Source organism: Vanessa atalanta, chromosome Z, assembly GCF_905147765.1.
Source record: "Vanessa atalanta chromosome Z, ilVanAtal1.2, whole genome shotgun sequence".
In the NCBI taxonomy this organism is placed as follows: domain Eukaryota; kingdom Metazoa; phylum Arthropoda; class Insecta; order Lepidoptera; family Nymphalidae; genus Vanessa; species Vanessa atalanta.
In genome coordinates this window covers 9,192,409-9,205,170 of record NC_061902.1, presented here as the reverse complement: position 1 = coordinate 9,205,170, position 12,762 = coordinate 9,192,409, and the positions used below count along the sequence as shown (strand labels likewise).

General features: G+C 31.0%; 1 protein-coding gene across 1 annotated transcript in view; it reads right to left on the bottom strand.

Moving 5' to 3' along the window:
• Window positions 1–12,762, bottom strand: part of LOC125076053 (adenylate cyclase type 6) — a 186,571-nt gene that overhangs the window by 15,579 nt on the left and 158,230 nt on the right. The window contains exons 12-15 of the mRNA XM_047687992.1: window positions 11,362–11,454; window positions 1,643–1,789; window positions 1,290–1,448; window positions 729–873 (exon numbers count right to left, since the gene is read on the bottom strand). Of these exons, the coding sequence (XP_047543948.1) occupies window positions 729–873; window positions 1,290–1,448; window positions 1,643–1,789; window positions 11,362–11,454 (544 nt within the window). The remainder of the gene's footprint in view (window positions 1–728; window positions 874–1,289; window positions 1,449–1,642; window positions 1,790–11,361; window positions 11,455–12,762) is intronic.

Sequence of the window (12,762 nt, the reverse complement as noted above, 5' to 3'; positions counted from 1 at the left end):
TTATAATAACACACGGTGAAGCGAAAAGCGTTTTCGTATAAACAAACTCTTCAACTAAGGTAAATAGACCTTCAATATTTGCACAAAATGTGTAAACTATGAGCGAATATTTTATGATTTATAATGATTTAATATATGAAAAATCTATTTGTAACTTCCCACGTAATATTTTGTTATGTATTGATATATATATATATATATATATATAATATTTAAGTTAGAAACACATATTAGTAAGCGTATTATACGTTTGTGTATTTTAAAAACGGTTGCAATATTTTGAAATATTATATAATCTCATATATTAATCCCGAGAATATTTTAGTATATCTAAATAACACAAAGCACAGCGTATATTTGAATGGAGTAAGAATGTTGATGGAAATAATAATCAAAACCGACAGTTCGGACCCTTTTCCAACAAAAGAATAGGGCTAAGGGTGCGTGCACAAAAACGATGAAATAATCATCTAATAGTTCGACAATTGATTACTTTTCGGTTGATTTCGTAATATATATTAAAACCGTCTCTTTTCGACGAATAAAACAGGAAGGAATCCGTACCAACACACATTGGTATAAGTTGAATGAAATAAGTTTTTTTATCTATATTAATTATATTGCAAAAAATTAATCATTGAGAACGCGCTCAGGCCGTACCATTATAATTGTAATGTATTTTGTACTTCAATAGAATCGTGTTGTTCGAGTTGTCTCTGTCTACTCACCACTCGGCTAGTGTCATCCGGTACAATGAGGTATGTCTCAATATTATGATCCTTCAGATATACGTTACGGAGACCACCATATCCTGGTTCAACTTTGTAATCTTCGCCGAGGCATCGTAGGGTTTCCTTCGTAATATGTACTCGCCTATAAAAACATTTAAAATATTAATAACTGATCAACAATGTATACTTAATGAGTAAATATACGATACGGAGCGGATTCAAGTATGTTTTCGCCCTAGGCCTTTGCACCGGGGTACCGGGGTACCGTTCTGTTTTTGTAACAATAATACTCTTGTTTCTTATCAAAATATTGTCAATGTAAACAGCTAAGCCATATCAAAAATTATTGTATGCTTGGTTTAATTATTAAAATCAATATTTACCATTATTACACACGTTCAAAATATTTTTCTAATATTAAGCAACTCTAGATAAAATAGAATAAAACTCTAGATAGAATAGAAAAGATAGTCATTCAAGTCTTATTATTGCACATATATTAAGCGATAATCCTTGACTCTGGTGCTCGTATATATATATTAAATTGATTTTATATACCCAGCAACTCCGCCGCTCTCCATGTAGTTGGCAAGTGTAACATCATTTGACCACACATCAAACTGCCACTTGCGTAGTCCGAGGACGACGCAGTGTACTCGTCCGGTGTGGATGCCCACGCGCATGTTTACATTCACCGCCATCACCTCACGTACCAGACTGACAAAATATTTTTAAATTACTCTCTATATATATTATAGATAACGTAAAATAGTACGTCAATTTATTTTCGTCGTAAGTGTATAGATCGCAGATAATAACAAATTGTTGAGGTTAATCTATAAGTACCAACGTTCTTTTTTAAATGTTTATTAATAGTATTATGATAGAATTATAAAATATGATTAACTTACGCAATCGCATCAATCATGTCGAGTCCCATTTCAACGCAGCACTTGGCATGGTCATCGCGAGCTTCCGGTAGACCCGACACGCAGTAATAGCAGTCGCCCAAGAGCTTGATTCGAAGGCAATGGTGCTCAGCCGCGAGACGATCGAATCTAAGACATTCGTAGCAGAATTTGTCATGATGAAAATCTTACAAATAGTAACACAGATGCAAAACCAACCAAGCTTTCCGAGATTCTCCACGCGCTGATATTATAATGTAGCAAGTATTACGAACTTTACGTTAAACAATATTAAAATATTCATTGAATGAATGTGAAATTATAACTATAGAGCATAAAAAAACCGGAGGCGTCTTTTTTAAAGTACCGACTATTTTATAACTACATAGTTTACTTTGAATACAGCTGAAACAGCTCTTCGTTTAGTTTAGTGCAGTCAGGAGCAGTTCTCTCTAAGTTTTGTTTACATTGATCTCTTTAAATTTACTTAATGTTAATTAATGAATCTAATTTGAAAAAAGTAACACTATACTAATAATTATTGAATTATCTTTATATAAAATACGGTTGTGCGCGTGTTTTATTCTCCTCTTAAAAGTATTGTCTTAACTGATATTTTTTTATAAGTTTAGTTTGTGTCACTGTAATAAGTGAAGCTGTTACCTTCATTAAATAAAAAAATATATTAAATCCAGGTTTTTTTCCTTACTTATAATAACATATTATACTCATCAATGAAAACTCCCAGAACTTCTCTTATATGTATATTTTTATTACTTGTTAATCTTTTGTTTGTTTAAAAATTTCTCGTAAAAATAAAATATTTATTTTACCCGTACGAAGTCAGGAACGGGTCACAGGTTATGATTTTTATGAATTGTAGTAATAATATAACTTTTCCTCAATACTGAATGTTAAATAAACTTTATTAGGTTTGTATTATTTTACAATTCTACGAATATATATTTAACTCGGGTTTATTTTATTCATTGAAAAATATCCAAGAGACCTATTTTCTTTTAAATAAGGACTGTAATTTATTAATGGCTCCTTTTCAAGACTGTAATGTTGTCGGAACTGGCATTCTAATACGTTTAGTACATTTCACGTCTAATTATCGTAATCAGGGACGATAGAAACTTTGTAAACGGCAAATCTATTTTATATGCTTATAATGCATATCATCTGCTTATAATAAGCCTGCAGGCGTTGGAGCAAATTCTACCACAGTAAATAATTAAACCGATATCAGCCTCAACCCTTTTCCATAAAAGGACCAAGGACCAAGAATTGCATTGTAGAGCAGTAGGATTTTACCTGCCGTTGCTTTCCCCATTTCTGCGACTGAAACTAAATTGCATTGAGACTTTGTACAATGCTTAATGTTAACACCACTGGCTTTCCTGTCTGAACTAAGCCAGTCCGATTACGAGCATCGAGGTTCCTCTCCTTATTCGTCGTCTACGCATGTCATTACAGGTTAATGAACCCTAGAGGCGGTGGATCAGAAATAGTCCCGTTCAATTGCAATGGGTGGCGCGAGTTTTACCGAATTTCTAACAAACAATTGAAGATTGGTACCTACCAAGGTAGTAGTACTATTATTATTTTGCAATTGGTACACTGAACTATACTGTAACTAACAATATACTCTATGTACCACTATAACCCAAAAAAATGTTTTTTTATCCACTCATTGAATTGAATTTAAAAAACTGTGTAAGCATATCATTTTTGTAGTTCAATAAACAAAGATATTCCATTTCAAAACAATTAAATACTTCTAGTAAATAATATAGCTTTGACTGCCGCATTGGTCTAGTGGCTAAATGAAAGACCACAGATCCCACGGTTCTAGTCCAAGTCCAAGGTCGGGTCAACTAAAAAGTAATTGGGTTTTTCTTTCAAAAATTCTCATTAAAACCCCCGAAGTCAGGAAGTTGGAAGTATGTGCACTGCTTTGTCTCGAAAAGCCGTTAGTCCTGTGCCTGAAATTTCTCCTTTCCGATTTAAGTGCTTATATTTGCACACTCACAATATATCCTACGTAGTTGGTTGATCTCATATGAGATTTGCCACTGTGACCGAAATAAAAAAAGAGACTTAATAATATAGATAGAAATATGGCACCGATAACCGAGAAGCTATGTGGATATCGGCTGTCATGGTATTGGCATGTTATGCGGAGGAATAAATAAATAAATAAATAAATATTGGACAACATCACATACATTACTCTGATCCCAATGTAAGTAGCTAAAGCACTTGTGTTATGTAAGTCAGAAGTAACGACGGTACCACAAACACCCAGATCCAAGACAAAATAGAAAACTAATGAATTTTTTCTACATCGACTCGGCCGGGAATCGAACCCGGGACCTCGGAGTGGCGTACCCGTGAAAACCGGTGTACACACTACTCGACCACGGAGGTCGTCAAATGAAGGTCGGGAAGAATGAAGACCATATTATGATGATTTGGCTAGAGAGAATGTTACTTGTGAGATGACGTCAGACAGAGAATTATGGAAGAGGAAGACATGCTGCGCAGACTTCAAATAAAATTGGGATAAGAGCAGGAGGATGACGAATATTGGTATTATTTGACTTAAGAATACGATTTCAATATACGGCACCAATTGATTATGTTAAAACGATTACCTTCGTTACAGCATGAATATTAACATCACAAAAATCAACGAATTATTCCGCGATCGGAAACCTTTCTTGAGAAAAGCTTCATCCTTGTTTTAAAATTCTGATATACATTTGCATTACAGAATATTTACAGCCAATCTACTTACTTGATGTAAATAAATTCAGGGCCAAAGCCTGTTTATATTTGAGATTTGTAAATGGCGAAATACTTGACTTTACATTAAAATATAAGGGATGAATAACAATAACTTTAGGATTAATATGTGATGTTCAGGTTAGCTGATTTCTATTACGAATAAGAACGAGAATATACAGCTGTATTTTCTATGTCTAGTTTGGACTACTTTCGTCGAGCAATGCAGTGAATACGTTCGAGAACCTGAGATTATACTGTGAACCCATTGTAGTCAATCCGTAGCCAAGTCCTCAGCATTAGATGTAGTACATTATGATTTCAAATGGATTAGAGACCATACTAAGGTTGTTAAGAAAGAACTAATTCTGATATAAGTTTCATCATTAAATTCACTTATGATAAAAGTTAGGCCATTTCGAGATACATATATCTGTTTCACACAATATGTTTAGCATAATATATATATAATATACGGTATGCCGAGATGCTCCAATCTTTTCCTCAATGGAAGAGGAGGCTTTAGTTTAGCAGTGAGACATTTGGAGGCTGTTACTAAAAAGTCGACTTACAAGCAACCCGCCCCAGATACACACCGGTACAATTCATTAATAAAGAAAATTATATAATATTAATATAAACAATACCCTAGCACTTAAGAATAATGTAACTTTCTACAAGTGATTCTCCCGTATATAAAAACAAACAAATTTTGCCTCTTCATAATATCAGTAATGTTTTTTTAATAAAATGTAGCAAGATATCGTATATTTTTCTTTTGAAATTGAAATAAAACGCGTGTATAATAATGGAAAGGTTTCAATATTTCGTAATAGTCGAAAGAGGTTCCATCAATAAGAGGTGGCGGTAAATCGATTGAATATATTAGGCAAGATCGGAGTAATGTTACCGTCTTCGGCACGTGCGTAATAAAATGTTATGTTTGTGTAAGTTTTCTAGACCAAAGGTTTCATATGGACGTAAGTATTGTTATAGAATATATTTTAAATTATTGTATGTATAGTGCATACACACACCAGGATATGGTTAAACATATAATCATTATTTTAAGTGTGTCTCATTGAAAATAGTAATTCTACATGAAATTTGGTTCACATTTTTTTCACGTATATTTAATGACACGTTATAATAGTATAATACTGTCCGGTATAATAGTAAGTAATACAAGTTTTAGTTCATTATCTTTTCGATTATTAAACGAAAGGAAGATGGTGCGCACGGAAGATCATAGTAAATCAACAAAAGCGAATACAAACAGGGTGTTTAGTAAATTACAGTTTCTTTTTACGGAAATAATTAATAAAGTGATTGGACTTTTAATTTATATCTGAAAGTACCAGAAGAGTAACGAATCATAAAAAAATTAAATACCATTTGACAGTAACACTGTTAACATATGTGGGACACAATACTAAGAAAAAATGGAGGTCAGGTTTTAAGTGAGCCCGTCTAAATAGTTATCACCCACTCAAAATATATTCTAATGCTTAATAATCATACTTAGTATTGTTGTATTTTGGTTTAAAGGTTGAGTGAGCCAATCTAAGTACAGGTATAAGGTACGTAACATATTACTTTCCAAGGTTCGTTAGTGCGCTGTCTATGTAAGAACTTTTCACTTGTTTTCCGATATAATTACACAACTCGCATAATTGCATTTTATTGTACATTTAATATAACGCGTTATTTGTACAAAATATATTACAAGTAAAACAAGAGTAGAATGTGCTATGTCCACACTATTTATTTTTACACGATTAGGTATCAGGACATAAATATATATGATAATTTGTTCACGTAAATAAACTCTTAGGAAAATTGATGTACGTTACAAGTATAACCTGGTATTTGAATTACATTTATGAATGAGTTTAAAATTAGTGTAGTATTTGGTTATTAAGTGTGATAATCAACAGTGTGAATAAGATTAATATTATTTCTTTCATTGACGTCATCATCAGTAGGCCCAGTAGTGACATTTTTTTATTGATGAGTTATTTCTGAAATGTTTTTTTTTGTTACTTTGTATACCATGTTAGCTTTTCGATTAAATAATATAAATAAAAATCACTATGTATATTCATAAAAGCGTAGCGCAGTAGCAGCTAAATTTAATTTTAATTATTTTGTATGTATTCGTTGCTTCCTTAATTATTATTAAATAAGGTTTAACATCCCGTCACTTTGTTATTTTGAACACTATCCAGATTTTATATTTTTCATCCTCTATTAAGTTTATGCCCCCATTGTGTTAATGAAGCGTAAAATCTGTGGTGGACACCATTAAAGGTGCACTAAAGCGTTGTGAAAAATTTACGAGCTGAACGAGACGAGTTATTTGCTGTAGCGAAGATTTTATTTGGAACGAAAATTATTATACTATTTAGTAAAAGTCAATTTTAAAAATTTAAAAGTCAACTTTTTTTTTTCTGTTACGCTTTTAATTTCAAACAAACGCATTCATTTCACAGCCTCTGTCGACGGATAAGTTTGATTAAAATCTGAATAGAGGATCGTTAATAAGATATTGATTGATTGAGTTTGGGGTTCTGTACTCAAAACATTCATTCTATTCGTCCATGCGTATAAACATGAGTGAAATTTGTTAATAATACAAAATAAACGAGAAGTCGATGAGCAAAAAAATATTAATTAGATATTTTCACTCTGTAAGGTTTATACGTCATAATTTTTTTTTTTAATTGACACTTTATATCGCGGTCGTTTCTAGCAGAATTTAAGTTTATGTTATCATATATTAATGTATCATAGTTTTGATGTGTCTCCTAAGTTTTAGCCAGCGTTAGCCAATCAAGCGAATGAAATCAGGTTTTGTAATATATAATTCCTAACTTCCTTGTATCAAAATTCGTTCAGTTCTCTTCGAAACCTATCAAATTTTGTTGAAGTAGAAACATTAAAGGGTATCAGTAGATGCAAAAATCCAGAAATTTGTTATTTTACAGGTTAAATGGACTCATTACGGGAGGAGATGACCAGAATCTTTGCTTGATATTGCAAAAATAATTTTGAGCTGGTAATCAGAAAAGTCATTTTTAATTTTTATTAGCCGCTTTAATTTTGCGTTGTTCTTGAAATTTAAATCAGTAGTAAGTGTTGAAATATTGACCAATTACTAAAAATCACTGACCATTTATGAACATTTTGAATCACTTTTTAAGAGGCCATTTTTTTTAAGGCACAACCAATGAATGCATAGTTTAATGCCCAAAATACATGGAGCCAATTTGTACGCGGACATTCTGTTTTAAAACCATTGTCCAAAAATAATAGTGATCCTATGCATTCGAGTAACTTCCAGTTCTTAAATTTATGTCTGAATGGTTCAGTATATTAATTATAAATATAAATAATTTATGTTATAGAAAACACTGCACATAATAACTTTCTAAATTGAATGGAAATTAATTATTCAAGTTTCATTCGTTAACAAGATTGCTGTATCTCAATTAGTACTTAACAATGTCGCATTTTATTAATTAAGAGATTGATAAGTAAGGGAAAAGTTCAACTACTTTTTAATTAAAAAAAGTGTAGGACTTATAAAATTATTATTAATTGTTCCGGAGTCTTTTATTACTACATTATTTATCGAGGAATGTTTGAGAATTTGCAGCAAGGCTTGGTTTTCGTATGTTTGTAATATAAACATTTTTACTGAGGTTTTAAATTTTATTTATATTCGTTTTTGTAAACAAAACTCGCATTTTAGCCGAAGTACGTTACGCAAGCCTTTTAAAATTTTTCGATTTAAAATTTATCATTATTATTTTTAATTAATTTATTATTTGATCACCTAAGTGAATTTCTTAAGTATTACTAAAAATAAGCCATCGACAGATAAGATGATCGAAGATAAGCTTATATACGATTACTTATTTAAATACCTACCGTGAATAATACGTTATAACTATTTAGTGTATTTGTATTTAGTTTAACTTAAACGGACGATAAGACGACATTAAGATATCGTAGCTGAGACAGAGCATCCTTATATATATTACTTATAATTATATATAAAACTTATGATTTATGATCTTTTCATTTTGGACAAAACCAAATAAATAACTCAATTTGAGAGTTCCTTAACTTGAACGTTTTGTCTTATCGATTGATCAAATCATTTTCGAAGTTACATTTAAGATCATTATTTGACGGAAAGATGTTAAAGTTCCTTTTATAATTATACTTGAATTGTTTTTGTCGTTTTGCGTTCTTCGTTACTGCGTATATACAAAACGATTGTCGGTAGCAGAGTGTTGGTTATACAAACATACTTCAGCATACTTAAATACGAATTTATTTTAGTAATTACACGTATGTAAATGTATAATTGAAAATATTTTTTCCATTTTCATTTACGTTTAGCAAGATAATTAATGACCGCCCATGTTAACCCTTCGAAATTATAAAACACTTTTTTTTTTAAATATATTTTATTAGGTATATAAGATATTTTATAATTGTGTTTTATTATAATAGCAAATATAGTAAAAAATTTGCTATATTTTGTATGTATAAGTTATATAGAGCTTTATTTTATATTCCTACCTACGAGTAAATTTAAAAATAGAATGGAATATTACATGGGCAAATATAAAACAAAATTCTGTAAATACTTCTATTTGCTTTGATTAAAATAAAAAATAAAAATAGTAGTAGTTTTCAATACTTAAAACGTTATCTTTTTTTTTACTTATTACGTTTTCAATATAGAGATTGTATGTCTTCTTCTTTCGACTGTCAAATTACATGAATAAATATGAAAGAAAAAAAAATAGGACTGTGACTATCAAACCGCTATACAAAGGTTATTAGTACGACTTAGTGTATATTTTATATTGAGTTATCAACGGCCACCACGAAACTTTGTTGAATTACTTTAGACTTTTCCGCTTTGAGCGTTATAACTTTTCGAAGCGCTCGTTTCTTCTTTGCCGAAATGAAAGAGGTTCTTAGTGGCCTTTATGTTCAACAATAATTTTACGTTATTCTACTTTGTTATAGTTTAAACAAAAATATATTTAATAAAATTTAAGACCAACATCAAACCATTATTAGTTCGACGAGGATACGAATAATAAAAGTCATCTTATAAATTTTTATGACGCACCATTTTGTGAAAGTCAAACGAGCTGTCATTATAAGGGAGAAAAGTTACATCCTTCGGTTGTGTTAGAAAATGGAAAATATAATTGCAAGATCTTTGATATCCAAGTCTATCCGTCATTTTTTATCAGAGATTGAGAATCTTTTCTTGATTAATATCACGTGATGATATTGATAAATGAAAGACAAACTTTATTAGAGTCGTTGTGGCCCAGTTTGAAGACATTGGTCTTGACCGAGATCAGGAAAACGTCACGTATAGGCTTGCATGCATGCATGCAGAAAATAATCCAAAACGTGTCACTATGATGGAGTTAACTGCAAATTGACGATTCCATCCAACTTTAATACACTTACGAAGAAAGATATAATAAATTCAATCTAACGGTTAATACGTGAGAATCGGTATCGAATTAAAAATAAATTACATTTAATATATCCGACTTAAAGAGTCTTGATCTCATTTGATATTTGAATTTTTTTTTGTATTAATCATTACTAACAAAACTTTAGTATATAATTATTATACAATACACATTAACACTGTGATAAATAACCTATTACCATATATTAATACCGATAATGCGTTGAAACTATGTGGTCTTAGTATATGTAGGTACAATCACTATAACCTGGGTGCTCAAGTTGCGGTAGAAACCAACGCAGACAAGCTCATACAAAGCTCTGTCGCGTTCAAAGCGAATTCATTAGTTTTTTCTAGTAATGTTCTTTCACAATTCAACAAAAACTACCGAAAAATTTCGAGTTTTTATACATATAACGAATTTAAGAATGTATTCTTCACTTTATATCCGATTAATAAATACATTTGGCGAGTATAGATTATCTAAACGTACGACACGTGTTTATGATCTGTTTTGTAAGATCTTAGAGTCTCTTTTGTACGAGAATAAGTATCACATGCATGTAGTTGTGAAATAGAAGCACGAGTCTTAAGTTCTCTTGAGTAAAATCCTCTGTTAACGGAAACCGTTTTTATTCTCCGTATTTTTTCTAAACTTTTAGTAACAACCCTTGAAAAGAGTTCTTTGTTGTTATATACAACTTCATAATTCTTTACCTTGGTGCATTAACTTATAAAATTATAGCTCTTCATTATTATAAAATATATTTCTTTAACAAGACTAGGACATGTATTCAGTTTTCAAAAATGTGTAAATACAGATTAAAATTTATACGTTTATTACTAACAAAGCTAAGAAATTAATTTATGTCGGCTGTAACATAAAATAACTTTAGATACAATATACGTTCTTGAGTGAAATCAGTAATTTAAAACTCGTATCGATTACGGCTTTACTTAGATTAATGATTAAAAAAACATAAAGTATGTTTATATTACACGTTAAACATCGTGAGGGTAACTCTATGCAGACTGCATGCTGAACATGATAGAGTTGGAATTATATGAAGTGTTTATTTAAGCGCCGCGGCAGTTGGATACATCCGTTTTTGTCTATACAGATTTACATTTACAAAGCTAGACGTAGAAACAAAATGTTTATTCTTTCACGTTTTATTTAATTACATTTTATTCCCAACTCATTCAATCTATCCATTTTATAATAAAATACATACCTGTCAGATACTCAATTAAAAATATAACTTAGTTTTAAAATAATTTACTTGAAGCATGTATAGAATAAAATTTTAACATTTAATATTTGAATCAAATATGTTTTCAAAAATGTGTGTTGTGTGTCACAAATGTAAATATGTATTTTTTTAATTCGTTGTATAATAGTGACTGAGTGACTCACCTAGCAAACAGTTCATTCAATAGGCGTACGAGTTCCTCAGCAGTGCACTGGTCCGAAAGAGAGGTGAAGCCACAGATGTCCGCAAACAGGATGCTACAAATAAAAATGTGCTCAGTTTATTTATTACAACGAAAGTAAATCATTATTATTTGTATAATTTTATTTGTAACTAGTTTTACATGCTACCACCATTAAGTAGAGACGACAAGAACTACCCGAAATATTTTGTCATTATTGTAATACCATCGAATTTAATGATCATTTGGGCAAAATAATAAGTCGACCCTACTCGCTAAAGTTTAGCTTATTTATGAGTACAATAAGCTCTTAACATTCAACACCTTCCAATTAGGTCATAGGGTCCTCAGGGACTCTTAGATAAACCCTAATTATACTAAATAATTAGACGTCACAATAAAACTGCCAATATAAATAATTCTAGAGGAATTTAAAATAGAATATCTTTAAAATTATTGTTCGTGTACGTTGTTTATTGAATGAGATATGTGTACATATCGGTTATTTCGTGATAGCGATTACATAATAATCTTTCATCCTCTACCGCATACAGATAACAAACAAAAAGAACTTCAGAGTTTTTTATTATTAATTTTGGATTCCAATATTACGTTTCATGCGTATTTAATTAAATTATTTGTTTATAGTAAATATTTTGCATCATAAAAATGAGTTCAGACAAATGAATTTATATATGAGAGAAGTACTGTTTATTCTGTTTTGTAAAAGTGTATAAATATTATGAATATGCATTTTAAAATGAAATATTAAGTTGTTACGTATGGAATATATAAATTAAAAAAAAAAAACTTTTTTTATTATAATATGACCTGTTAGAATATTATGTTATATGGCTTGGAATTCAAATTTAATATCTTATATTTATTTAAAGTCACGTATTTACTAAATAAAATTTTTGAAATGACAGACTGACATACTGATACAACCTACATCTTCTTTTTTCACGCATTGGAAATCTTCAAAAAAGTCCCAAGGCCTGCAAGGCGGTATTATGTGGGTTTCTTACACACTAAAAATACTGCGATGGCTAACTTTGAAACGGTTCGGTGATCAAAGGTAATCTCAACCCAACTCACTCTATGGTAGTGCCTAAAGAAATGCGAGGCCACTCCGGCATCCATCTTCCTAGGGTCGTGCGAGGGATCACCCTATTTTTTTGCCCAATTTCGGTTCTGTGGGAGGTCCGAGGCGAAACTTTCGTCGTTTGTGCCGAGCAGTCTCAACAAGTTTCCGTTCCGCCGTCTCTTTCTAATGTTATAAGGGTCTCACGAGAGGTATCCCAGTCTGCGTCAGAGTGGTTATACAACGTCATTGCTTTGTGTCTGATCTTACATAGGTATTTTAAAGCAACCAAGACCTGCA